The following is a 24515-nucleotide window of genomic DNA, read 5'->3' as shown; positions in this document are numbered from 1 at the left end:
TCCCTAGAATTTATAGTGAACAGTAGATTTGCATAATTCTCTATTCTTGCTCTCCCTTTTTTCCTTTCTCGTTTTCTTTTGGTTTTGGTTGCTATTTTTTCTTGGACTGGAGGTGTTGTTTGACCGACTGGTATTGGTTGAACTGCATCAATCCTTGCTTGAGTTGCTATTGTTGTAATTCCTGAGGTTGGTGACTGCTTTTGTGAAAGGTCTTTAGTATAGCATGGCTTGTTCTCAAAACACAACAACTGAAGAACGACAGAAGAGAAAAATAAAAACCACATCAATAAAAAAAAAGTTAAATCAAGAACAAATAAAACTGCTACCACAATGAATCAGGAAAGAAGCCCAGAAGAAACTCCAAATCAGTTAGAAGGAACCATAGGTAAGAAAAGTATGCAAGCAACAATAAACCTAATAATCACAGAAATAAAGACAACTATGGAGGAAAGGGCTATTAGAATTAGGAAATGACAAATGAGACCCTCAAGGAAAATACTAGCTACCTTGAGGTAATTAGAGAACTGAAAGCTGAAATAGCTGAGCTAAAAAGCTAATTAGCACAACAAGCTAACACTATAACTGAATTGGAAGATGCTGAGGGAAGGGAAAGCAGATTAACAGAAGCAGAAAACAGAATTAACCAGAGGATGAGCTAGAGAAAAGAAAGAAATAAAAGAGCTCAAAAAGAGATTGAGAGACACTAAAAAAACAACAGGGATATACAGGATGATCTCAAGAGAAGTAACATTCATATAATTGGCCTACCAGAGGAAGAAAGAGAGGAAGGGGAAGTAAACATTCTAGAAGAAACAGTAGAAGAAAACTTCCTAGACCTGAACAACAGAAAGGACATTAAGATTCAAGAGGCCCAAAGAGTCCCAAATAGAATCAACCCAGGCCTGAAGACACCAAGACACATCATAGTTACACTGAAAAGAAGGATAAAAAAGGATCCTAAAGTCTGCAAAAGAAAAACAAAAAAGTCATATACAGGGGAAAACCCATAAGACTATCAGCAGACTTCTCCACTCAAACTCTAAAAGCCAGAAGAGAATGGCAAGATATCTATCGAGCCCTCAGTGAAAAAGGGTTTCAACCAAGGATAATATATCCTCCTAAATTTTCAGTCAAACTAGATGGAGGGATCAAAACCTTCTCAGACAGGCGACAGTTAAAGGAGGCAACCATCACCAAGCCTGCCCTGAAAGAGGTTTTAAAAGACCTCTTATAAACAAGAACATCACCATAATACTTGCAATATATCAAATAAAAAATAGTTGAATAATGGCACTACAATACATTAATCCATAATATCAATAAATGTCAATGGCTTAAACTCACCCATTAAAAGGCACAGAGTGGGAGAATGGATCAGAAAACACAACCCAGGGCATCGGGCAGTAGTGCAGCGGGTTAAGCACATGTGGTGCAAAGCACAAGGACTGGCATAAGGATCCCAGTTTGAGCCCCCGGCTCCCTACTTGTAGAGGGGTCATTTCACAAGTGGTGAAGCAAGTCTGCAGATGTCTATCTTTCCCCCTCTCTGTCTTCCTCTCTCAATTTCTCTCTGTCCTATCCAACAACATCATCAATGGCAGCAGTAACAATAACAACTGTTGGGCAGTATGCCGGCTCCCTCCTGCTTAGCCGTGGTCTATTTATATAATCACTGTTTTACCTGTGAACTGCCCTGCCTACAGGGCATTGGTTTAATCCCCACTGGTTCACACTCTTTTTGCTCCGCCCCCTCTCCTAGTCACACCCTGTTTTCCACCACTCTCTTTTCACTCCACCCTATCGACGTCACATCCTGTTTTTACACCCTACTACTTCCTTCCTGGAGAGTATAAATGCAGATGAATAAAGCCAGCATTGCGTTGCATCCCAGCTCAGCCATGAGTCCTTGGTCGTCTCTCTCCCCCGCGAAGCTAGCCTGGCATCTGGCACCTGAATAGGGACCGGCAAGCAACAACGAGCACAACAAAATGGGAAAAATGGCCTCCAGGAGCAGTGGATTCATGGTGCAGGCACTGAGCCCCAGCAATAACCCTGGAGGCAAAAAATAAAAATAATTTTAAAACAAGGTGGTCTAGGAGGTGGCACAGTGATAAAGCTTTGGACTCTCAAGCTTGAGGTCCCAAGTTTGATCCCCGGCAGCACATGTGCCAGAATGATGTCTGGTTCTTTCTCTCTCCTCCTTTCTCATAAATAAATAAAATCTTTAAAAAAAGAAGAAAAAAGGAAACACAACCCAACCATATGCTGAGTGCAAGAATCCCACCTGACCCAACAAGATAAACACAGACTTAAAGTGAAAGGATGGAAAACTACCATACAGGCTAATAGACTAAAAAAAGGGCAGGAATAGCCATTCTCATCTCTGACACAATAGACTTTAAATTAAATAAACTAATAAAAGGATAGCCTAATAAAAGTAAAAAGTTACTAAATCTGTTGAAACCTTTTTTTCTATAATACCTTTTAAAGAGATGTATTACTCCTATAGGAAGTAACATCTGTTTTTTTTCTCCTCCCCTCCCCCCAAAGTGCAATAGACAAGTTTTTTACAAAAACAATCTTTAATGTAAAATAGGACTATTCACATGCTCTGTAATGGTAGTGTTTTCACATATCTCACAGATAGAGCTTAGTAAGGGCTACATTGGCTTATTTTTGATTTCTACCTAATAAATCCAGACAATAAATATAATTATTTCTGCATCCAATAATAAGCATTGATTCCCAGACTACAGGAGAAGAAAATACTTCTCCTGGAAGTTCATGTACACTTTGCAACTGTCCACTCTTAGACTCCAAGATCCACAGCTTCCCATCAGTGGAGGCTGCTGCCAGCAACATTTCACTGCTACAGTCGTGGTTATGGAAAGCAAATGGTGTTGCATACACCCTTGAGGTAGTTTCAAATTTCCATTGGAGGTGACCTTTCATATTACAACAGTAGATAAAGCAGTCGTGGGAGCCAAAAACTATTTCTTGCTCTGATGTTAAGATACATGGGGATGAAAAGACTGGTTCACTGGTAGAGAACTGCCATACCTGAAGGATGACAAGGGCAAAAAATAATCAGTTCATGGAATTTCAGCAGTTTCCTATAACTGATGCTTTACAAAGTTCTTAATAGAAATGTAGGCTACTGAATGGTAGCTACACACAGAAAATAATGGCTTTTTTTCCCCAAAAAATGTGGCACCTTCAGGTTAACCTTCTGTCCCAGTGGTAAAATCTAGGACCAACTAGAGTAGAGCAAGTCAGAATGTCACTCAAAGGTAGAGTGCAGTGCTTGTTTCATATGAATATACAGGAAACTTTCCCTCTACAGGTGGGGACTAGGGGCTTGAACCTGTGTCCTTGTGCACTGTAATGTGTGCGTTTAACTAGGTGCACCACCACCTGGCCCTTGGCCCTTTCTGTCTTCCCTTACACTGTAAGTTTTTATGTGTCCTATCCAAAACAAAAAAACTAAACAAAACACAGAAGAGGAAAAGTGGCCTTCAGGAGTGGTGATTCAAAGTGTTGGCAGTGAGCTCCTGGTTGGAATTAAAAAAACAAACAAAAAAACCTGTATCTTGGGGCCAAGAACATAGCTCATTTGGAAAGTGCACTGGTTTGTCATGTGTAAGCAAGTCTGAGCCCAGCTCCCAGTGCGTTTAAAGAACCTTTGGTGCTGTGGTCTCTTTACTCTTTTTCTCAGCCTTTCTGTGTCTGTCTAAAAACCAACAAGAAAAAAAAAATAACTACCTTGTACCCAGCGAGGTAGCTCATCACCTGAGAGCACATAGGCTTTGCTCACACATGGGGGTACTTAGCACACAGGGGAAGCTTCAGTACTGTGTCTTTCCCCTCTGTTCCCTTCTCTTGTTATCAGGAAAAGTTGGCCCACAGTAGTGAAGCCCTGGCAACAGAGATAAGTATTTAATAAATAAATATGTCTTGTTTTATTATTCTAATATAAGAAGAAGGAAGTGGGCCAGAAAGGAAGATACATGCAGTACTTTGCATTAAAAGTTAAATAGTCATCAATTTTTATGGTTTCCCTGTGGAAATATACTATTTACTTACCCCAAAGATACTACAGACAAACCTATTATCTAATATTTGGAAGAAAAAGACAAAAGGAAGGCACACATCTAATATAAGTAAACAAATAATGGATATGCATATTCATGAAATATTGATCTCAGTTTTGTCCCTGTGTTGGAAAAGAATCACTTCTCTATGGGTCATCCAAAAAAAAAAAAAAAGGATTAAAGGCATTTTCCCCAGTCTTACATATAAATATTGGGGCCTCTTTTAAGTTTTAATAATCCCAACAGAAGTTACAATAAAATGAGTTAAATTTTTGTAAAGATTTCTTTTATTTCTAATGAGAACAAGAGAAAGCAGAGCATTGCTAATCTTGGGTTTATGTTGGTGCTGTCTGTGGTTTGAAGTTGGGACCTCTAGACCTCAGGCATAAAAATTTTGGCTCAAGCATCATGCTATCGCCTCAGCTCCAGTTTGGGGTGAGTTGTTTGTTTCTTTGGGGGAGGGAGGATGACCAAAGTATAATACTGTTTAGGCAAAGTCTTAGATTTAAGTCTAAGGGGCAGGAGGTAGCACACTTGGTTGAACACTTGTTACCATGCTCAAGGACCTGAGTTCAAGCCCCTGGCCCCTACTTGCTGGGAGAAGCTTCGCATACAGTGAAGCAGTGCTGCAGGTGTGTCTGTTTTTCTCCATCCCCCATCCCTCTCAATTTCTCTCTATCAAATACAACAGAAATAAATAAAATTTTTAAAAAATCTTAAATCTACTATAGCCTCATTCAAAAAGAAAGAAATCCATGACTTGACAATTGAAATGGAACTTTTAAGTAATGAGTTAAGTAATAACATTTACAATTTTATTTCAGTTATCTACTATGTTTTTGCTAAAAAACAAACTATACATATATGTAAAAAAGAAATGGAAATGCTACCTGTTCTCCAAAGTGAGTAAAGCAGAGAAAGTTCCCATCTACACAGCCAATATAAACATACTCTAGGGAACATCGTGGAGAAGAGAAGAGTGGCTTTCCACACTCATGTTTCCAAACTCTATTCCCAGTGGCCTGTCACAGGCAAAAAGCAATTTATAGCTCTTAAAATCATTCTATTGATCAATTACCCCTTATAAAGAAAACTCCTAAATCTCCCAGAGTCAAAGCTGTAAACATCAGAAATGTTTCAGCGGCATGATAACACTGTAAATTAAAGCCAGTACTCAAATACACAGCTATAAAATTAATCAGCGCTGGGCGGAAGTAGATAGTATAATGGTTATTATGCAAAGAGATTCTCATGGCTGAGACTCCAAAGTCCCAGGTTCAATCCCCCGCACTATCACAAACCAGAGCTGAGCAGTGCTCTGGTGAAAAATGAAAAACAAAAATTAATTAGTGCTATTTAGGAGAGTTACTATAAAAACTGAAATAAAACCAGGAAAGACGTAACTAGCACATAGAATCTACTGTTGGGATGAAAATGAAATTCTTAATGTGACAGAAGAGTCTGTCGATTTAAGAAATAGATAAAAGGTATGTACCTTGGGGGTCAGGCGGTGGCGCAGTGGGTTAAGCGCACGTAGCGCAAAGCGCAGGGAATGGCGTAAGAATCCCAGTTCGAGGCCCCGGCTCCCCACCTGCAGGTGAGTCGCTTCACAGGCGGTGAAGCAGGTCTGCAGGTGTCTTTCTTTCTCTCCCCCTCTGTCTTCCCCTCCTCTCTCCATTTCTCTCTGTCCTATCACAACAACGGACAACATCAACAATGGCAATAATAATAACCACAACGAGGCTACAACAATAAGGGCAACAAAAAGGAAAAAATGGCCTCCAGGAGCGGTGGATTCATGGTGCAGGCACCGAGCCCAGCAATAACCCTGGAGGGGAAAAAAAAAAATGTACCTTTTATAAACACAAGAACATGGATTTTCACATCTCTCTGGATTCCATGTAAATAATTGTACTGAGTTCTGGTTCAGTGGTAGCAGGACTACATCTAACCAAAAATTACTTCAGATTTTTATAATTCAAAGCAAAAACTTGGGGGCTGATCAGTAGTGCATCAAGACAGCATGTTGTAGTCTGAAAGGACCCAGTTCAAATCCCTGTCCCACCTGCAGGAAGGAAGCTTCACCAGCAGTGAAGCAGTGCTATAGGCTTCGTTCTCTCTCCCTTCCCATCTCCCCTTTTCCTCTCAATTTCTTTCTGTCCTATAAAATGAAAAATAAAATAAAATGGCTACCAGGAGCAATGGATCTGTCATGCAGGCACAAAACGCCAGCAATATCCCTGCTAGCAATTTAAAAAATTAAGGCAAAAACTAGAGCAATTTTAAAGAAAAACTGGTACTAAAACACATTATTTTATACCCTATAGGAAGGGGCCAGGTGGTGGCGCACCTGGATAAGAGCACACATCACAGTGTGCAAGGATGCAGGTTCAAGCAAGCCCCTGGTCCCCACCTGCAGAGGGAAAGCTTCATGAGTGGCGAAGTAGTGCTGCAGGTGTCTGTTTCTCTCCCTCTCTCCCTTCCCCTCACCTCTCAGTTTCTCTCTGTCTTTATCCAATAATAAATAAATAAACAATATATAAAAATACAACTGGATGTTTATACCTACAGGATTTACTGCCAGTAAAAGTCCTCCCAGTGTAGCAAAATATACATGATGTGGAACGAGGCTCAAACAAGGAGAAGAAAAGATGGCTCCTCCACATTTTAACTCCCAAACACACTTCTTTTTCTGCAAGTGAAAAGAACAGATTAATTGGGTTTTGCTGGTGGTTAACAAACACACATCCTCTCTCATTACATTATGTCTACTTAGCTAATACAAGTTTATCTTTAGTACAAAATGAATGCTCATTGTACAGAATCAATTTCAAGAAGGTAGCAGCTACTACCTACAGATAACTGTTAAATAACATTTCAGCATTTTCTCTTTTTACCCTTTTGGTACACACACAGTTTAACACAGTTGTGATCACTCTGAATATGTATCGGGTATTAAATTTGGCTTACTTTGTAAAAATTTTGAAATAGAACTCTAATGCATAAAATCCTGTATGAACATATGAAATAATTCATCTCTGCCTTACCACTGGGAAGTCTTTGAAACTAATTTCTGATCTTATAAATAATTCATAGGTAGACACCTTAGTGTAATATTTGTCCTTGTTTCTGATTACTTTGCCAGGACAGATCCATAGAAGAAATATTTTACTGAATGAAAAGATATAAAATTCTTAACTATGGCCAAAGTGTTTCATTAGTTACAAACTAGTTTCACTAGTTATAATCTCTCACCACTTTCACTAGCATTTAATGTTATCACTCTAACACCATGTATTTTTTCATCATCTTTAGTATTCGTCTCTTTGATTAATAAAGGTGTGAAATATTTATTTACTAGCAACATTATTCAATATGTAATTTAATAATGTTAAACTTAATAACTATTTAATGTATTTTTTCCTGAGGTCCTATGGACTCATTCCTTGTTTATATTTAATTTCTTTTTTTTTTTTTTTTGCCACCAGGGTTATTACTGGGGTTCAGTGCTAGCACTATGAATCCACCACTCCTGGTGGCCATTTTTCCTAAATTTTATTAGATAGGACTGAGGAAAATTGAGAAAAGACAGGTAGACAGAGGGAGAGAAAGATACCCATAGACCTGCTTTACCACGTGAAGCAAACCTCTGCAGGTCGAATGGGATCTTGAACCCAAGTCCTTGCACTTAGTAATATGTGTGCTTAACCATGTACACCACCACCTGAGTCCCTCCTTGTTTATTTTTCTATCTGTGTCTTTATATTTTCTTACTCACTTATATTTCCTCTTTATTTTCATTAATACTTGTAAATATAAAAGAGTTTGCAGTTAAATGGTGGCACACCTGGTTGAGTGCACACATTACAGTGTGCAAGGACCTGGGTTCAAGTCCTCATCACCACCTGCAGGAGGGGAGCTTCATAAGCAGTGAAGCAGTATCGCAGGTATCTATCTCTTGCCCTCTCTATCTCCCCCTTCCCTTTTGATTTCTCTCTCTCCCCTCCCCCTTTTTAACAATTTATTTATTTTACCAGAGCACTGCTCAGCTCTGGCATATGGTGGTATGAGGGATTGAACCTAGGAACTTGGAAGCCTCAGGCATGGCAGTCTGTTTGCATAACAATTATGCTGTTTTCACTGCACCCCGTCCAATGATTTCTCTATTTCTATCCAAAATAAGTAAAAGTTTTAACTCTGTCACGTTTATTTTAAATTTTCTCCAGGTTTTTTTAAGTTTGTAGTTCTCAAAAAAAAAAAAAAAGGTTTTATATAGCCAAGGTTTGATGGATATTTTTTCTTTGTCATTATTTTCTGTTGTCAAGATGATAATTCTTCAAAACTCTGAATTTTGAAAGAATTATTCAAATCTGAGTAATAAACGGGAAGACGGTGGACCCAGATTCAGTCCTTCACATCACACAGGCAAATGCTGAGTGCTCTGTTGGTCACACTTGCTTTCAAAAAATATTTCTTTAAAAAAGTGACCTATGAAGGGGGCAGACAGTGATGTGCCTGGTTGAGCACACACATTACCATGCACAAGGACCCAGGTTCAAGCCCCCAGTCCCTCCCCATGTGCAGGGGGGAGCTTCATGAGTGGTGAAGCAGTGATAAAAGTGTCTCTCTTTTTCTCTCCTGCTCTATTTACCCCTTCCCTTTCAATTTGTCTCTGTCCTACCAAAAAGGAGGAAAGAAGGAAAGGAAGGAAGGAGGGAGAGAGGGAGGGAGGGAGGGAAGGAAGGAGGAAAGGAGGGAAGAAAAGAAGGATAAAGGAAAGAAGGAAAAAAGGAGGGAAGGAGGGAGGGAGGGAGGAAGGGAGGGAGAGAGGTCCTGAGAGCAGTGGATTTGTTGTACAGGCACTGAATTCCAGCAATAATACTGGTGTCACTAAAAAAACAAAAAAGGAAATTAAAAAAATAATAAGTAACCTCTGGGCAGGAAAGGCAACTCACTGGCTAGGGTGTGTCTTGTGATGAGCTTGAACCAAGTTTGAGCCGATACACAATACCAAGGGAAGCTCTCTTGGTGTACTGTCTCTCCCTTTCTCTATATCTGAGTGAAAAAATGCTTGATTGGAAGCTGTGAAACTACACATGTACGAGGCCCTTGGTACACACACACACATACACACCTTCTAAATAGCAAAATCTACTTGTGAGAATTTGGTAAGCATGTTAAAAATGTCTTAGAGATAAAGATCCTGGGGCTGGGTGGTGGCACACCTGGCTGAGCACCATGTTACAATGCAAAAGGACTCAGGTTTAAGCCCCCAGTCCCCACCTGCAAGGGGAAAGCTTTGTGAGCAGTAAAGCAGGTCTACAGGTGTTTCTCTGTCTCTCTCCCTACACCCTTTTCTCTCTCGATTTCTGGCTGTCTCTAAATAAAGATAATACAAAAAAAAATTTTAAAAAGATATTAAGACCGTTAATTCTTTTTAAAAAAAGATATTAAGACCGTTAATTCTTTATTCTTCTCTGACCACAGGCTGAACTTGGTAAATAGTCAACTTGTGCTACCCCAGTCTTTCACACTTGACACTTTAAGATTAATTAAGATTGATGGTATAAGATTGATGAGGTGCATTTTACTTTAAAGATTTATTTGCTGGAGATAGTGAAGTGGTAGAGCACATGACTTAAATGTGAGAAATCTCAGGTCCTATTCTTAGCACCACCAACAGCCACTGCCAGTGCTCTGATGGAGGGGAAAAAAAAAAATATTATTGCTGCTCTCCAGATATATGTATTTTCAGGGATTGCATCCAGGGGTTTATGCATACAAGTACTATCTTCTATGCACTAAACTATGTCCCTAGCTGTGACGAGGTGCAGTCTTACATAAATATCCAAAGCATACGCGTGCTGGTCATGAGATCCGATGTACAGAAGTCCAGTGATTGTGTCTACGGTGGCTGAGCTTTTGACAGCATCCCCTGTAGTAAACACCCAGTATTTTTCTCCACTATTACTTTCCAGGACATAGACTAGTCCATTATAACAGCCTTCAGGGAAACAAACAGATAAAAGATGAGATGTGAATCTTGAAAAAAAATTGTCCAAATCATGATGACTGACATTTGATGCTCTTAATGTATATTTAGGTTCTATGTTCACCTCATATTTAAATTTCAATATAAAGTGGGGCCCAAACAGTAATCACTTAGGTAAAACACCTACGGAATACTGTACACAAAGTATTTTTGATATAAAAACAAAAATATCCTTTTTTTTCTTTTTTCTCTTTTTTTTTTTTTTTTTTACCAGAGCTCAGCTCTGCCTTATGGTGGTACAGAGAAATTGAATTCAAAGCCTGGGAATTCAAAGCCTCAGGCAGAATCTCTCTGCATAAACACTATCACCCCTGCCCTCTTCTTTTTTTTTTTTTTTTTTTAAAGTACTATGTGCTTTGCTGCCAAGAAAGTAATAGCAGACTGCACCAGAGAGGCTTTGACACTGGATCCAGATCATCCTTGGGCAAATTAGCCATCATTGCTGAACCTCAATTTATTCTGAATGCAGATACAGCTATTCCATGGGTTACTATAAAAATTAAGATAGTATAATGTAGATAAATGCCCAGTGTCCAAGATGTTAATGCTAACATTAATAATAACCAATGGTTACTGAGCCTTTTTTTACCTAGTGAAGAGTACTAGTCTAAGAATTTCAGAATGGTTATACAAGACTTTCATGCTTGAGGCACCAAAGGTCCCAGTTTCAATCCCCAGCACCACCAAGCCAGAGCACAGCAATGTTCTGGTGAGAGAGATAGAGAGAGAGAGAGAGAGAGAGAGAAAACAAGACAAGCAAACAAAAAACACAAATTTTCTTAATATACTTCAAGAGGAAACATTCTAAACAAAACTAATTTACCAACATCTGTGGGTCTGACTCTCTGTGTTTCTATTAAACAGAATAAAGCAAAAATGATGATACACAACCATAGAGACTAAGTCATAAACATAACTACATTTCTCTTGACCGGCTCTCTCTAGCATCACTATCTCTGAGGAAAATGGCTTCCATGTTGTGATGGCAGTTAACAAGCATATGGAGAGAGACCCAAGTGGCAAGAAACTGAAGATTCTGCTAAGAACCGATGACAAAGAACTAAAGGGCTGGGTGGTGGCACACCTGGTTGAGAAAGGGCTGGGTGGTGGCACACCTGGTTGAGTGCACATGTTACAATGCAGAAGGATCTGGGTTCGAGCCCCCAGTCCCCACCTGCAGAGGGAAAGCTTTGCTAATGGTGAAGCAGTGCTCAGATGTCTCTCTGTCTCCCTCCCTCTCTATCTCCCTTCCCTCTCGATTTCTGGCTCTCTCTATCCAATAAATAAATAAAGATAATAAAAAGAAAAAGGAAGAACTAAAGCCTCTGCAGTGTGAATGAGCCATCTGGGAAGTAGATTTTCTAGCCCAAGGAAGCCTTCAGAGAGCTGCAGCTACAAACAGAGGTTGACACAGACCCTAAGGCAGAACTTCCAGCTGAGCTGATCTAAATAAATCACTGGGCCACACACACTCTTGAGATAGTGTTTGGCACTCTTAAGAATAAGTTTTGGGATAATCCTGTGTTGTGACACGTTTTATTATCATTATTCCCACTTATAGAACCCATAAGAAAAAGTTCAAAGAGGTTCAGAAACTCATCAAAGGTCACAGAGCCAGTAACAGCTTTAAAGCTGTTATTCAACATGCAGTTAACTGTTATTGACAGCAACCAAACCTATCATACCGTTTTTTTTTCCTTTAATTTAACTACCAGCATTATCATACTATAACTAAATTTAACTCTACAAGGCTTAAAAGTTCAAAAACTCACCCACTGCAATAAAGTTTCCACACTTAGATATGCATGCTGAGGATTCAATTCGATCTTCTAAAATCTGTTCCCATTTCACCGTCCCAGAGTAAAGGTCTACTGCCATCATTCTATGAGAATGAGAGCCAATGTACACAGTAGCAGATGACTTATCCATAGCTGATAGGACAACCAGAGGTGAGGCATCTACACATTTGCCTGTGTCTGTCCTCCACCTCACACGTAATTCTATTTGCTCAGTCACCACTGCAGGTGTTCCCTCTCCAGAAATTTTCCCAGCGCCGGTTGGATCTTCTGACTTCCCAATAAGAGCTGGAGAATTTATACTTTGCACAAGTTGAATGTCAGTTTGTGAAATTAAATCAGAAGAAGAGGTTGAAAGGAAGTGTCCTAATTTAGCTGAAAACTTAGTGTCCAAAGACAAAATCTGACTTCCTCTACTTAATGCAATGAAAGCATTTATCTGGTTGTCAGAATTTAGAGGCAGAGCAGACTCCTGATGTAAAGATTCTCCACTGTTGTCCTCTTGGTTAACGTCGCTGAATTTTCTTTTATTGCCACAACTCTTGGCAAGTGTCAAGTCTTCATCTGGAAAAGCCACTTCAACAAGATAAGTATATACCTCTGAAATGGAACTGCTGAGAATAATTTCTAGAAGTCCAGGTACTGCTAAGCCAACAAGTTTTTCAATCTCATTGAGGAGCCGTACAGATTTTAAGGAATCTCCACCACTATTTAAGAATGACTTACTGGGAAATTTCAAAGGATCTTCTGAGAGATTCAGAATAGACTATAAATGAGAAGGGAGAAATATGGTAAAGCAAATGCCTAAAACCAAAAAGACTGAGCACTTACAAGTAAATACTATCTAGATTAATTATATAATCCTGAGATAAAATTTTATTAATTATAGTAAAACTATAAGAGATCATCACTATATTACCAGTTCTGTCACAAACTCACATAAACTGCAGATTACACTTCATGAAGTTCTACCCATAAAATAAGGAATAAGTACAAACACATCTTACTGATATTTGATACTTCTACAATATGGGAGTCATATTGTCAGTGCTCCAAATACATTACTTCATAGGAATCTAAAAAATGAAGTAGATAAAATTTTATATAAATATCCTCTATTTTCAAAAAGTACTTATATTATCACCTTTCCAAAAACCTTAAAAAAAAAAAAAAACCCACACATTTAAGAAAAATTGTATCGGGGGCAGGGGTAGATAGCATAATGGTTATGCAAACAGACTCGCATGCCTGAGGCTCCAAAGTTCCAGCCAGGTTCAATCCCCCACACCACCATAATAAACCAGAGCTGAGCAGTGCTCTGGTAATAAAAAGAAAAAAGAAAAGAAAAATTGTATCTGGTGGGGGAGATAGCGCAATGATTATGCAATAAGACTTTCATGACTGAGGCTCCAATATTTCACACCACTATGAACCAGAGTAGAGTAGTGCTCTATTTAAAACAAACAAGCCTACCAATCTATAGTTGTTATTAAAATACATTTTGGGGGCTGGAAGGTGGGTGCAGTGGATAGAGTACCACGCTTGTATGTGTTAGTTTCTGGGTTTGAACCAATATGGTTCGCTCTCAAAAAAAAACAAAAAAAGTGTAACTATTATGCTGCTTCTCCGCCCCTTAGAAAATGTTCTAAGAGTTATCAGGATGCCACCATTCCCTAAGGAGGCAAACAACATTTTTTTTTTTAAATAAAACAACTTCTTTGCAACTCATTTGTATTGTGAAATTTTAAGTGGTACAGTGAATGTTGGATGCTCAGATATGAGGTTCCGAGGTTGATTCCAGACATAGTATAATCAGTGACACTCTAGCTCACTTTCTCTTACTCTTCATCTCAAATAAGTAAATTTTTACAAAATATTTATTATTGTTATTTACCAGAGCACAGCTCAGCTCTGGATTATGGTGGTGCTGGGGATTGAACCTGGAACCTTTGGCATAAAAGACTCTTTGCGTAACCACTGTGTTTTATCCCCAGCCCTTAAATCTTTAAAAATATTACCTTCTGGGGGCCGGGCAGCATAGCAGGTTAAGCACACATGGTGGGAAGCAAGGATCCTGGTTCGAGCCCCCGGCTCCCCACCTGCAGGTGTCTATCTTTCTCTCCCGATCTCTGTCTTTTCCTCCTCTCTCAAATTCTCTCTGTCCTATCCAACAACAGCAATGGCAACAATAACAACAGCAAAGGCAACAAAATGGGAAAAATGGCCTCCAGGAGCAGTGGATTCATAGTGCAGGCCTGAAGCCCCAGCCATAACCCTGGAGGCAAAAAAAATATATATATATAAATATATATATATTACCTTCCATAAATGCTGTAATTTTCCCCACAGTTCTTGTTTTCCATTGAGCTTACTCTCGGACTTCAAGTGTATGTAGTTTAAATAAATCTTATTCAACTCAGAAACATCAATTTTGCCTTGATATGAGAAATAACAATTTTTAAAAATTAAGTTAAATTCTTAGTTTCACTAGTTGCAAGATTACACTTTTTTTTTTTTTTTACTGTTGTAGATAAAAGTTATTTAGAATAATTACTCACATATAATCACTTCTAAAGAAAGCAGTTCCAGGGGCCCCATGGTGGCACACTAGGTTAAGTGCACATAGTATTAAGTATAAGGACTCCTGTAAGGATCCCAGTTTGAGGCCCTGACTCCCCACCTGTGGGGGGGGAGGGGTTTGCGTCACAAGTTGTGAAGCAGGTCTGCAGCTGTCTATCTTTCTCTCTTCCTATCTTCCACTCCGTTCTCAATTTCTCTATCCTATACAAAAGAGAAAAAAAAATTGGCCACAGGAACCAGGGAATCGTAGTGCAAGCACAAAGCCCCAGCGATAACCTAGGACGCAAAAAAAAAAAAAGAAAAAGAAAAAAGAAAGCAGTAACACGCCACCAAGTAATAGATAAGAAAAGAGGAAAGGAGCTGATATTTATCTCATGTAAAGAGTTAAAGAAATTTGGGGTGGGGCCAGGTGGTGGAGCACTGGTTGAACGCACATGTTACAATGTGCAAAGACCCAGGTTCAAGGCCACCTGCAGGTGGAAAGCTTTGCAACTGGTAACGCAGCGTTGCAGGTATCTCCTTGTCTCTCTCTATCTCCCACTCCACTCTATATTTCTCGTTATTTCTACCCAAATTAATTAATTAATTAAACTATTTTTTTAAAAGCTTAAAAATAATAAATATTAGAAAACACAAGTAGAACCTGAACTGGAATTGGTGTAGTGCACCAAAGTAAAAGACTCTGGGGTGGGTGGGAGGGGAGAATACAGGTCCAAGAAGGATGACAGAGGACCTAGTGGGGGTTGTATTGTTATGTGGAAAACTGGGAAATGTTATGCATGTACAAACTATTGTATTGACTGTCGAATGTAAAACATGAATTCTCCAATAAAGAAATTAAAAAGAAAAAAAAATAAATATGGGGCCAGGTGCCAAGTGGCTTGCATGGTAAAACATGTTCAAATTACAAAGACTTGGGTTCAGGCCCCTAGCTCTCCACCTGCAGGGGGAAGCTTCACAAGTGGCAGAGGAGTACTGCAGGTGCCTTTTTCTCTCCCTATCTCCCCCTCCCCACTTGATTTCTCTCTGTCTCTATCCAATAAAAAAAATACAGTTAAAAAAAAAAAAAGCTAAAGAAATAGTACAATTGTGGACCAGGAGGCAGAACAGTGGATGGAGTACTGAACTCTCAAGCATGAGGTCCTAAGTTCATTTTCCAGCATTGTATGTGATCAGTTGGTTCACATTCTCCCATCTCTCTCTCTCTCTCTTCCCCCCATATGAATAAATTTTAAAAGAAAAGAAATGGTACCAAGCAGTTTATACATTTTAAAGATAAAATTGGGTAGAACATACTGTTTTTATTTTTTTATTATCTTTATTTATTTATTGGATAGAGACAGCCAGAAATCTAGAGGGAAGGAAGTGGTAGGGAAGTGAAAGAGACAGAGAGACACCTGCAGCCCTGCTTCACCACTTGCAAAGCTTTCCCCCTGCAGGTGGGGGCTCCAACCCAGATCCTTGCGCATTGTGATGTGTGCTCAACCAGGTGCACCACCGTCTGGCCCCGGAGAACATATTCTTAACAGCATTTTAAAAAAGATTTAGTCTGTTCTTATGAGAGACAGAGAATGAAAGACCAGAGTACCACTCAGCCAGAGAGTTGAACCTGTGGACTCTAAGGCATCAAGGATATAAGTCCAGGGGGCCAGGTGGTGGCACACCTGATTAAGTGTACACATTAAAGTGCAAAAGGACCTGGATTCAAGCCCTTGGGCCTCACCTGCAGAAGGAAAACTTCATGAGTGGTAAAGTAGAGCTGCAGGTGTCTTTCTGTCTCTCCATCTCCCCATCACCTCTCCATTTCTGTCTCTACTCAATAATAAATTTTTTTAAAAATTAAAAATTAAAAAAAAAGTAAGTCCAATGCTCTAACATTAAGCTATCTCCCTGGCTCAATGGCATATGTTCTGAAGTCAAGCAGTCCTGGATTGAATTCAATTCTAGAGGGAGGGCTGTGGTACACCAGGTTAAGCATACATGTCACCATGTGAAATGACCCACATTCAAGCCCCTGGCCCCCACCTGTCGGGGGGAAGCTCCATGAGCAGTGAAGCAGTGCTACCGGTGTCTCTTTTCCTCACTCTCTCCCTCCCCTCTCAATTTATCGCCGTCCTAAGTAAACAAATGAAATTGTAGAAAGAAAGAAAAAGAGGAGAAAAGGAAGGAAAAGGTTCATCTCTGCCATTAACCAGCAATGTGATTGAAAGACAATTACTTAACCTCTTTAAATCTTATTTTCCACATATATTAATGGGAATCATACCACCTACTCACAAAAATTTTCTAGAGATAAGATGAATTAATTATACGAAGCACATAACAGATCTGCCACAATAAACACTAATGCTATTTATAATAATAATGATTTAAGTGGCCGATAAACTAGATCTGAGTATAATTAGTATCAATTTGCACTGAACACAACTACTTCAAATTATTTTACCATGAGATGTAAACGGTAGGGAGTCAATCAACATAAGCTCATCAGGGATTGCATGAGTTGGAAGATGTTTCTGAAGTTCTCTGAAGATATTCTCTTTTACAAAATCATTTTTGGACACTATGAACAGAATTAATTTTTCCTGATTATACCATGTAACTGCACAAGATTCCACTTGTGGAATTCCTTCAGCAACCTATAAGAGATATTATCCAATTTGTCAATGAGGACATTTAAAAACAAATTTCCTAAATGTTAAACTTAACATGTCTCAAAGCAATGCAGACAGATTAAATTCTTTCATATCAGAGACTTTTTTTAAAAAAGGCTGCTTACTATTACAAATATTATATTTTTCTTAGAGAAAAATAAGCCAATTTATTTCTAAAAGTATCAAAATCCATTTTATTTATATATTTAGTCATTAGAGTTATGAATAGGGTGTTTGCACAATTTCACCACTTCCTACAGTCATTTTTCTCTTTCTTTTTTCATCAAGGGTGAGAAAGTGAGAGAAAGACAAGAGAGAGGAGAGGCAGGGCAGCACCACTCTACTGGTTGTGAAGTTTAGCCCCATAGGCATTCCCATATGGTTGTCAGGAGCTCAAGCCTAAGTGCCCACATGGTAATGTGTGCACTTTATTGGGTAAGCCACCTTCTGACCCATAAGGGGGAAAAAAAAAATACACACACACACACACACACACACACACACGTGTTTATTTTATAAGAGTCAGGAAGATAAAAGCAAATTTTCCAGCATATGCAGTGCTGGGAATCAAACCAGTACTACACACATACAAATCTTTTAGTCACCTTCCTAGCTACTCAAAATCCATGGTTACTTATTTAAAAAAGAACAGAACAGAAAAGAAACCATTTCTTCATGCTGGGAATAAGTGGCAGATTGAATAATTTCTATCTTCTATTGTAACTTAGCAGTAGTACAAAAATCTTAGGTTTAACTAATATTTAGTGGTACCTGCCTCTATAAATAAATATACACATTTAAATGGTTTTACCTGTTGTACTAGTTCAATGTTAAGACGTTTGCCATGACGTTTGATCTGACTGTCCTTTCGCCCCAGGAAAAACAGCTCCCCATTTTTCACAGTCACAAAGTCTCCAGTTGCTCTCATTGTGCCAAGTGGTACTGTGATTTCCTCATCGAGAAAACATACTCTATTTCTGCCACCTTCACAAGATATAAATAACAATGTAATAGAAAGCACACGAGAAAATAGAATATATCCAGTCAGTCAGTTACTAAGTTTCAAATTTTGTATTTTTTCATGTATTTTTAAACATGATTTCTATGGGGGAAAGAGCTAGTATAATGGTTACGCAATGATACTTTCATGTCTGAGGCTTCAAAGTCCCAGGTTCAATCCCAAAAAGGAAAGCACACACACATTTTTAAAAGTATATATAATATTATTATTGGGTTTTTCTCTCTCTCTTTTTTTTTTCGCCTCCAGGATTACTGCTGGCGCTCGGTGCTTCCACTACGAATCCACTGCTCTTGGAGGTCATTTTTCCCATCTTGTTGCCCTTGTCATTGTTGCCACTGCTATTGTTGTTGTTGGATAGGACAGAAAGAAATCAAGAGAAGAGAGGAGGCCAGAGGGGGAGAAAAAGATAGACATCTGCAGACTTGCTTCATCGCTTGTGAAGCAACTCCCCTGCAGGTGGGGAGTGGGGGATCAAACCAGGATCTTTAATGATGGTCTTTGTGCCTCACACCATGTGCACTTAACCTGCTGCACTACCATCCGGCCCCCAATATATTACTACTACTACTACTATTATTATTATTATTATTATTATTATTATTATTATTATTATTTAGTGAGAGGTACATAGACCAGAGCAGAGCACTTCTCAGCTCCAGTTTATGATGGTGCTAGAGATTCAATCTGGGACCTCAAAGGCATCAGGCATGAAAGTCTTTTTGCATAACTGTTATCCTGTCTTCTCAGCCCTAAGATTCAAATTTTGAATGGAGAGTTCACTTTTAAAAGATTACCTGGGGGACCAGAACAGTTTAAGCCCTTGGGACCCACCTGCAGGAGGGGAAACTTCATGAGTGGTGAAGCAGTGCTGTAGGTGTCTCCCTCTCTGTTTCCCCTTCCCCACTCAATTTCTCTCTCTATCCAAAACAAATTAGCAAATAAATACTTACATAATGAAAAATAAAAGATTATCTGATTAAAAGTATAACTTCAAGTAAACAAAAGGATAAACATTATTTCTAAAAATATTTAAATGGTTAGAAATTGAGTAAGTAGAATTTACCTACAAAGATACAAGTTAGTTTCTTATTTTAGTTTATTTTATTTACTTATTAAATAGAGAAATCAAAAGGGAAGGGGAAGATAGAAAGGGAGAGAGAAAGAGACATCTACAGTTCCTCTCAGGAAGGTAGGGACTGGAGGCTTAAGCCTGAGTCCTTGAGAATTATAACATGCATTCAACTAGGTATGCCACTACCCAGCACTCCAAGTTATAGTTTCTAAATTATTTTTTTTAATTTTTCCTATTGTTGCCCTTGTTTTCTATTGTTGTTGTAGTTGTTGTTGTTATTGATGTCGTTGTCATTAGATAGGACAGAGAGAAATGGAGAGAGGAGGGGAAGACAGAGAGGAAGAGAGAAAGATAGACACCTGCAGACCTGCTTCACCGCTTGTGAAGCGACAACCCTGTAGGTGGGGAGCCAGGGGCTCGAACCTGGATCCTTATGCTGGTCCTTGTGCTTCGCACCACGTGCGTGTGCTTAACCTGCTGCCTTACCACCTGACTCCCCTAAATTATTTTTATATCCTCATTTAAGAGTACTATTTAAGGGCACCAAAGTAAAAACCCTGTGGGGAGGGGTAGACATGCAGCTTCCTGGGCTGGTGGGGGTGGGGGTGGGTGGGTGTGATGGGACACAGTGTTTTGGTGGTGGGAATGGTGTTTATGTACACTCCTAGTAAAATGTAGTCATATAAATCACTAGTTAATTAATATGAGAGGGGGAAAATTAATTGTATGTCTCGAAGTTTTTAAAACACAGACTGAGTCTTTTTAATATATAGGCAGTGTATTTGATATGCAGACTCTCTCAAAAGCCTAGACCAAGTAGATCAGAAGCAACCAATGGCACAGCTACATACAAGATACTGGGTACTATACAGCAAACCCTAACAAAAGGACTTTTCAAAGTTAATCCAATTACCAAATAATGTGATGATAACATTAACTACCTTTTTGAACCCTAAGACAGCAGGAACCTCACATCTCCACTAGAGAGCCTATATTTCCCCCAGTCCTGGAAGCTTAGGATAGGGCCCACTTTCCCGCATGCCTCTCCCAATCCATATCAAATAATACTGCATCTGCCGATCGCAACCTAATCAACGCAACGATTGTCACCTCAACATGCTTCAGCTCAGACTGTGTCCAGAGACTTCAGGTGTGGAATGACAACCCTTCAGCTTCATTACTCAGGTGAGACCTTTCCTTTCATAGTATTCTCTAATTCCATCCCAGGTAGTTCACTTTCTAACAAAGTCCCAAAACCTAGATATAGACCAGGTTCTGTGAGAGAGAGCATATGTTCACACGTATCCATAAACTAGTGCAAAATATATACCTGAAAGCAAAAGTACACTAGAGTTTGCAGTGAGTACCCCCCTAACACTTCCTCTCCACTATTCCAACCTTTGGGTCCATGATTGCTCAACAATTTGTTTGGCTTTGTATCTTAACTCTCTTTTCAATCACCAGGCTCCAGATGCCATCAGGATGCCGGCCAGGCTTCCCTGGACTGAAGACCCCACCAATGTGTCCTGGAGCTCTGCTTCCCCAGAGACCCACCCTAATAGGGAAAGAGAGAAGCAGACTGGGAGTATGGACCGACCAGTCAACGTCCATGTTCAGCGGGGAAGCAATTACAGAAGCCAGACCTTCCACCCTCTGCAACCCACAATGACCCTGGGTCCATGCTCCCAGAGGGATAGAGAATGGGAAAGCTATCAGGGGAGGGGATGGGATATGGAGATTGGGTGGTGGGAACTGTGTGGAGTTGTACCCCTCCTACCCTATGGTTTTGTTAATTTATCCTTTCTTAAATAAAAAATAAATTTTAAAAAAGAGTACTATTTAAAAAATATTTATTCCCTTTTGTTGTTTTATTGTTGTAGTTATTGTTGTTGATATTAATGTCGTCATTGTTGGATAGGATAGAGAGAAATGGAGAGAGGAGGGGAAGAAAGAGGTGGAAAGAAAGATAGACACTTGCAGACCTGCTTCACCACCTTTGAAGCAACTCCCCTACAGGTGGGGAGCCGGGGGCTCGAACTGGGATCCTTATGCTGGTCCTTGCACTTTGTGCGCTTAACCAACTGCGTTACCACCCGACTCCCAAGAGTACTATACTTTTTAGTCTAAAACAGTTATGTAATTTATTAAGTGTTTCATGACTATGAATATTAAAAATCATCACTAATTATGGGATATTGAAAACAAGGAAATGTACTGTAAAACATTACACACCCTCAAATAAGTGATAAGATGGGAAAATAAAATTATCATATCAAATATTTTTCTTAAGAAAATGACTTTTCAATCAAGAAATATAAAATCACCTAAAAATACTTGGCCATTTCCTTCTTGAACTGTGAGACCATCAGAATCTCTGACTTCAACTACTGTTCCAAATAGAGGAAATCCCAGTTGTACAGGCATTTCACATCTATGAAAGACAGAATAACCCAGGATTAAAAAAAAAAATCATTTGAATGAATATTTTCCAGTGTTTTTGAACCACATCATATCAAATGGTTATCATTTCAAGACTGTAGTGCTGTTTGGTGACAAAAAGCTCTAGTAGGTTCTGTAGCACCTGCTATAGTAAGAACAGCTCTAGAGTCACAACATAAATGCTAGATAAAGACGTTTCTAAAATCACTACCCTGGTGCTTATCACAAACACTATTAGTGACTCAGGAAGATAGCTCACCTGGTAGTGCAAGTGCTATATGTGATGCCATATGTGATGTTAAAGGTCCAACATTACATGGAGGGACCACACACAGCACATGGTGATGTTTCAAAGATGTTGGAGCAGTGCTATGGAGTCTCTCTCTCTCTCTCTCTCTCACTACCCCGACCCCCATTCACTCCCTTTGCAAAATAATGAGAAAAATAGACCTGAAACTATTGAATTGCATATGCCTGGCACAAGAAGAAAAAAAAATAATGTCAAGATACTAGAAAAACAGTTTCTCTGGGACCAGGGAAACAGCATAATGGTTATGCAAAGAGACTCTCATGCCTGAGGTTCCAATGTCCCCGGTTCAATCTCCCATACCACCATAGCTAGAGCTGACCAGTGTGAAAAAAAAAAAAAAGAAAAAAAGTTTCTTTGTATGCTATTTAGTAATTGAAACACTTACTTTAAAGTGGAATCAAGAATAGTCTCTGGAATCCTGTAAAAAGTTGCCCAGCTTGATACTTCTGTAATACCATAAATATTAAATATGTGTGTTTTATTGCCTTCTCCTCTCCAACTTCTGAGAACAGTCAATGATGGAAATGCTTCACCACCAAGGGCTAATACTCGAAGAGAAGTGTTGACTGATAAAACAGTAGATTTGATAAGATGAGCTCCAAATCTTCTAAGCAGTGTCGGTGTGGCCTATAAGTACATTACAATCATATATTTCTTTCCTTTTACATCTCCAAAAAGTTAAATTAAATCCTGTAATAATTATTTCAAAGCATAACTTTGGAAGCCCACATAGAAATCAAAGTTGCCCATTTTCCTCTTCCCTCTCAATATCAGACTGTCTTTATCAAGTAAATAAAGATAATAAAAATAAGTCAAGGTTGTTTTAATCAAATGACAGATCATGCACTGTTTACTCTGCTTTGACCTGGCTTCTTTCACTCAGCATACTTTGTGATTTATGTTGTATGTTATCTACAGTTCATTCCTTTTTGTCTTAGTCTTTTCAGATTCCTGTGTCATCACAATGAACTAATGATAATCTAAATACGATGGTGCCACTTTTTTTGTTTGAAAATGGAAAAAAATTAACTGGAAAAATTATTTTTTTGGGAGTCAGGCAGTAGTGCAGCAGGTTAAGCACACATGGCGCAAAGCGCAAGGATCCTGGTTTGAGCCCCTGGCTTCCCACCTGCAGGGGAGTCGCTTCACAAGCAGTGAAGCAGGTCTACAGGTGTCTATCTTTCTCTCCTCCTCTCTGTCTTCCCCTCCTTTCTTCATTTCTCTGTCCTATCCAGCAACAACAACATCATTAACAACAATAATAATAATCACAACAATGATAAAAACAAGGGCAACAAAAAGGAAAATAAGCAAATAAAATTTGGCGTATTGCACCAAAGTAAAAGACTCTGGGGTGGGTGGGTGGGGAGAATACAGATCCAAGAAGGATGACAGAGGACCTAGTGGGGGTTGTATTGTTATATGGAAAACTGGGAAATGTGATGCATGTACAAACTATTGTATTTACTGTCGAATGTAAAACATTAATTCCCCAATAAAGAAATTTAAAAAAATATATTTTTAAAAAGAAAAATTATTTTAAGAATTATTTATTTATTTATTATTGAATAAAGACAGAGCGAAACTGAGAAGGGAAGAAGAGGCAGAAAGGGAGAGAGACACCTGCAGCCCTGGTTCACCGCTTGTGCAGCTTGCCTCCTGCAGGTGGGGACCAGGGGTTTAAACCTGGGTCCTTGTGCACTGTAAAGTATGCACTTAACCAGGTAAGCCACTGCCTGCCCCCCCCCCCCGGAAAAATGCTTTACTATGCATTGTGTACATAATATAATCACTAGAAGAACTTAAAATGTACCTGCAAAACAGTGACTCTGTGACGGGAGAAGAGAACAGCTGCTAGTTGTGACGGGAGCACTTTGACAAAAGTTGGTACAATGAGCAAAGAGGCACCACTTGACAGAGCAGCAAATATTTCCACAACAGAAGGGTCAAAAGTCAGAGGGGAAGCCAGAAACAAAACATCTTGTTGTGTGATCTCAAAAAGTACCCTAAGGTAAAACAGAAGACAGTTGTGAGAAATGGCTAACATTTGGTAAACTTACAACGTAAATAAGGAATTTGTGGCCATTACATTTCTGGGTGTTGGCCAGATTTTATTCTTCTCTCTTAGATTAACCAAAATGGTGCTGTTAGTTCTAGAACTCTTTTTTATAAATGTAAGGATTAAAGTCTTTTAAAACAATATTCACTTTTTACTATGAGATGCTTTATCATGCGTGATAGGTTTCTGTTGTATCAATTTGGCTGGTTTGAAATATAGCTCTCATAATTCCTTTTTTATTATTCTTTCTTTTAGGATGACAAAGGACATTTTCTCTTGAGAGCTACAGTCTGGAAGGGATGTACCTGCCACTTAATAATACAGCTTTATTCAGATATTCAAACACTAAACCAAGCTACTACTGAGACAGAATTTTATAGACATGATCAATGTCCTTAGTAAACTGACTTTAAATTAATTAAAAGACTATGGGGCGGGAGT

At 39.0% G+C, this 24515-nt stretch overlaps 1 protein-coding gene across 5 annotated transcripts in view; it reads right to left on the bottom strand.

The window, feature by feature from the left end:
- Positions 1 to 2563: 2563 nt before the first annotated feature.
- AASDH (aminoadipate-semialdehyde dehydrogenase) overlaps positions 2564 to 24515 on the bottom strand; it is a 31112-nt gene continuing 9160 nt past the window's right edge. For 3 of the 5 annotated variants that reach the window (XM_060188025.1, XM_060188026.1, XM_007523853.3), the window contains exons 5-15: positions 23829 to 24021; positions 22401 to 22642; positions 21591 to 21697; positions 17985 to 18157; positions 16966 to 17158; positions 14259 to 14374; positions 11916 to 12705; positions 9932 to 10095; positions 6661 to 6783; positions 4982 to 5113; positions 2564 to 3060 (exon numbers count right to left, since the gene is read on the bottom strand). In XM_060188025.1, coding sequence (XP_060044008.1) covers positions 2671 to 3060; positions 4982 to 5113; positions 6661 to 6783; positions 9932 to 10095; positions 11916 to 12705; positions 14259 to 14374; positions 16966 to 17158; positions 17985 to 18157; positions 21591 to 21697; positions 22401 to 22642; positions 23829 to 24021 — 2623 coding nt within the window. In that variant the 3' untranslated portion in view covers positions 2564 to 2670. The remainder of the gene's footprint in view (positions 3061 to 4981; positions 5114 to 6660; positions 6784 to 9931; positions 10096 to 11915; positions 12706 to 14258; positions 14375 to 16965; positions 17159 to 17984; positions 18158 to 21590; positions 21698 to 22400; positions 22643 to 23828; positions 24022 to 24515) is intronic. The other 2 variants (XM_060188027.1, XM_060188028.1) reach the window with 2 other exon arrangements.

The sequence above is a fragment of the Erinaceus europaeus genome, chromosome 3 (genome assembly GCF_950295315.1).
Source record: "Erinaceus europaeus chromosome 3, mEriEur2.1, whole genome shotgun sequence".
Classification (NCBI taxonomy): domain Eukaryota; kingdom Metazoa; phylum Chordata; class Mammalia; order Eulipotyphla; family Erinaceidae; genus Erinaceus; species Erinaceus europaeus.
The sequence above is the reverse complement of the archived record's forward strand: the minus strand, read 5'-3'. Positions and strand labels throughout refer to the sequence as shown.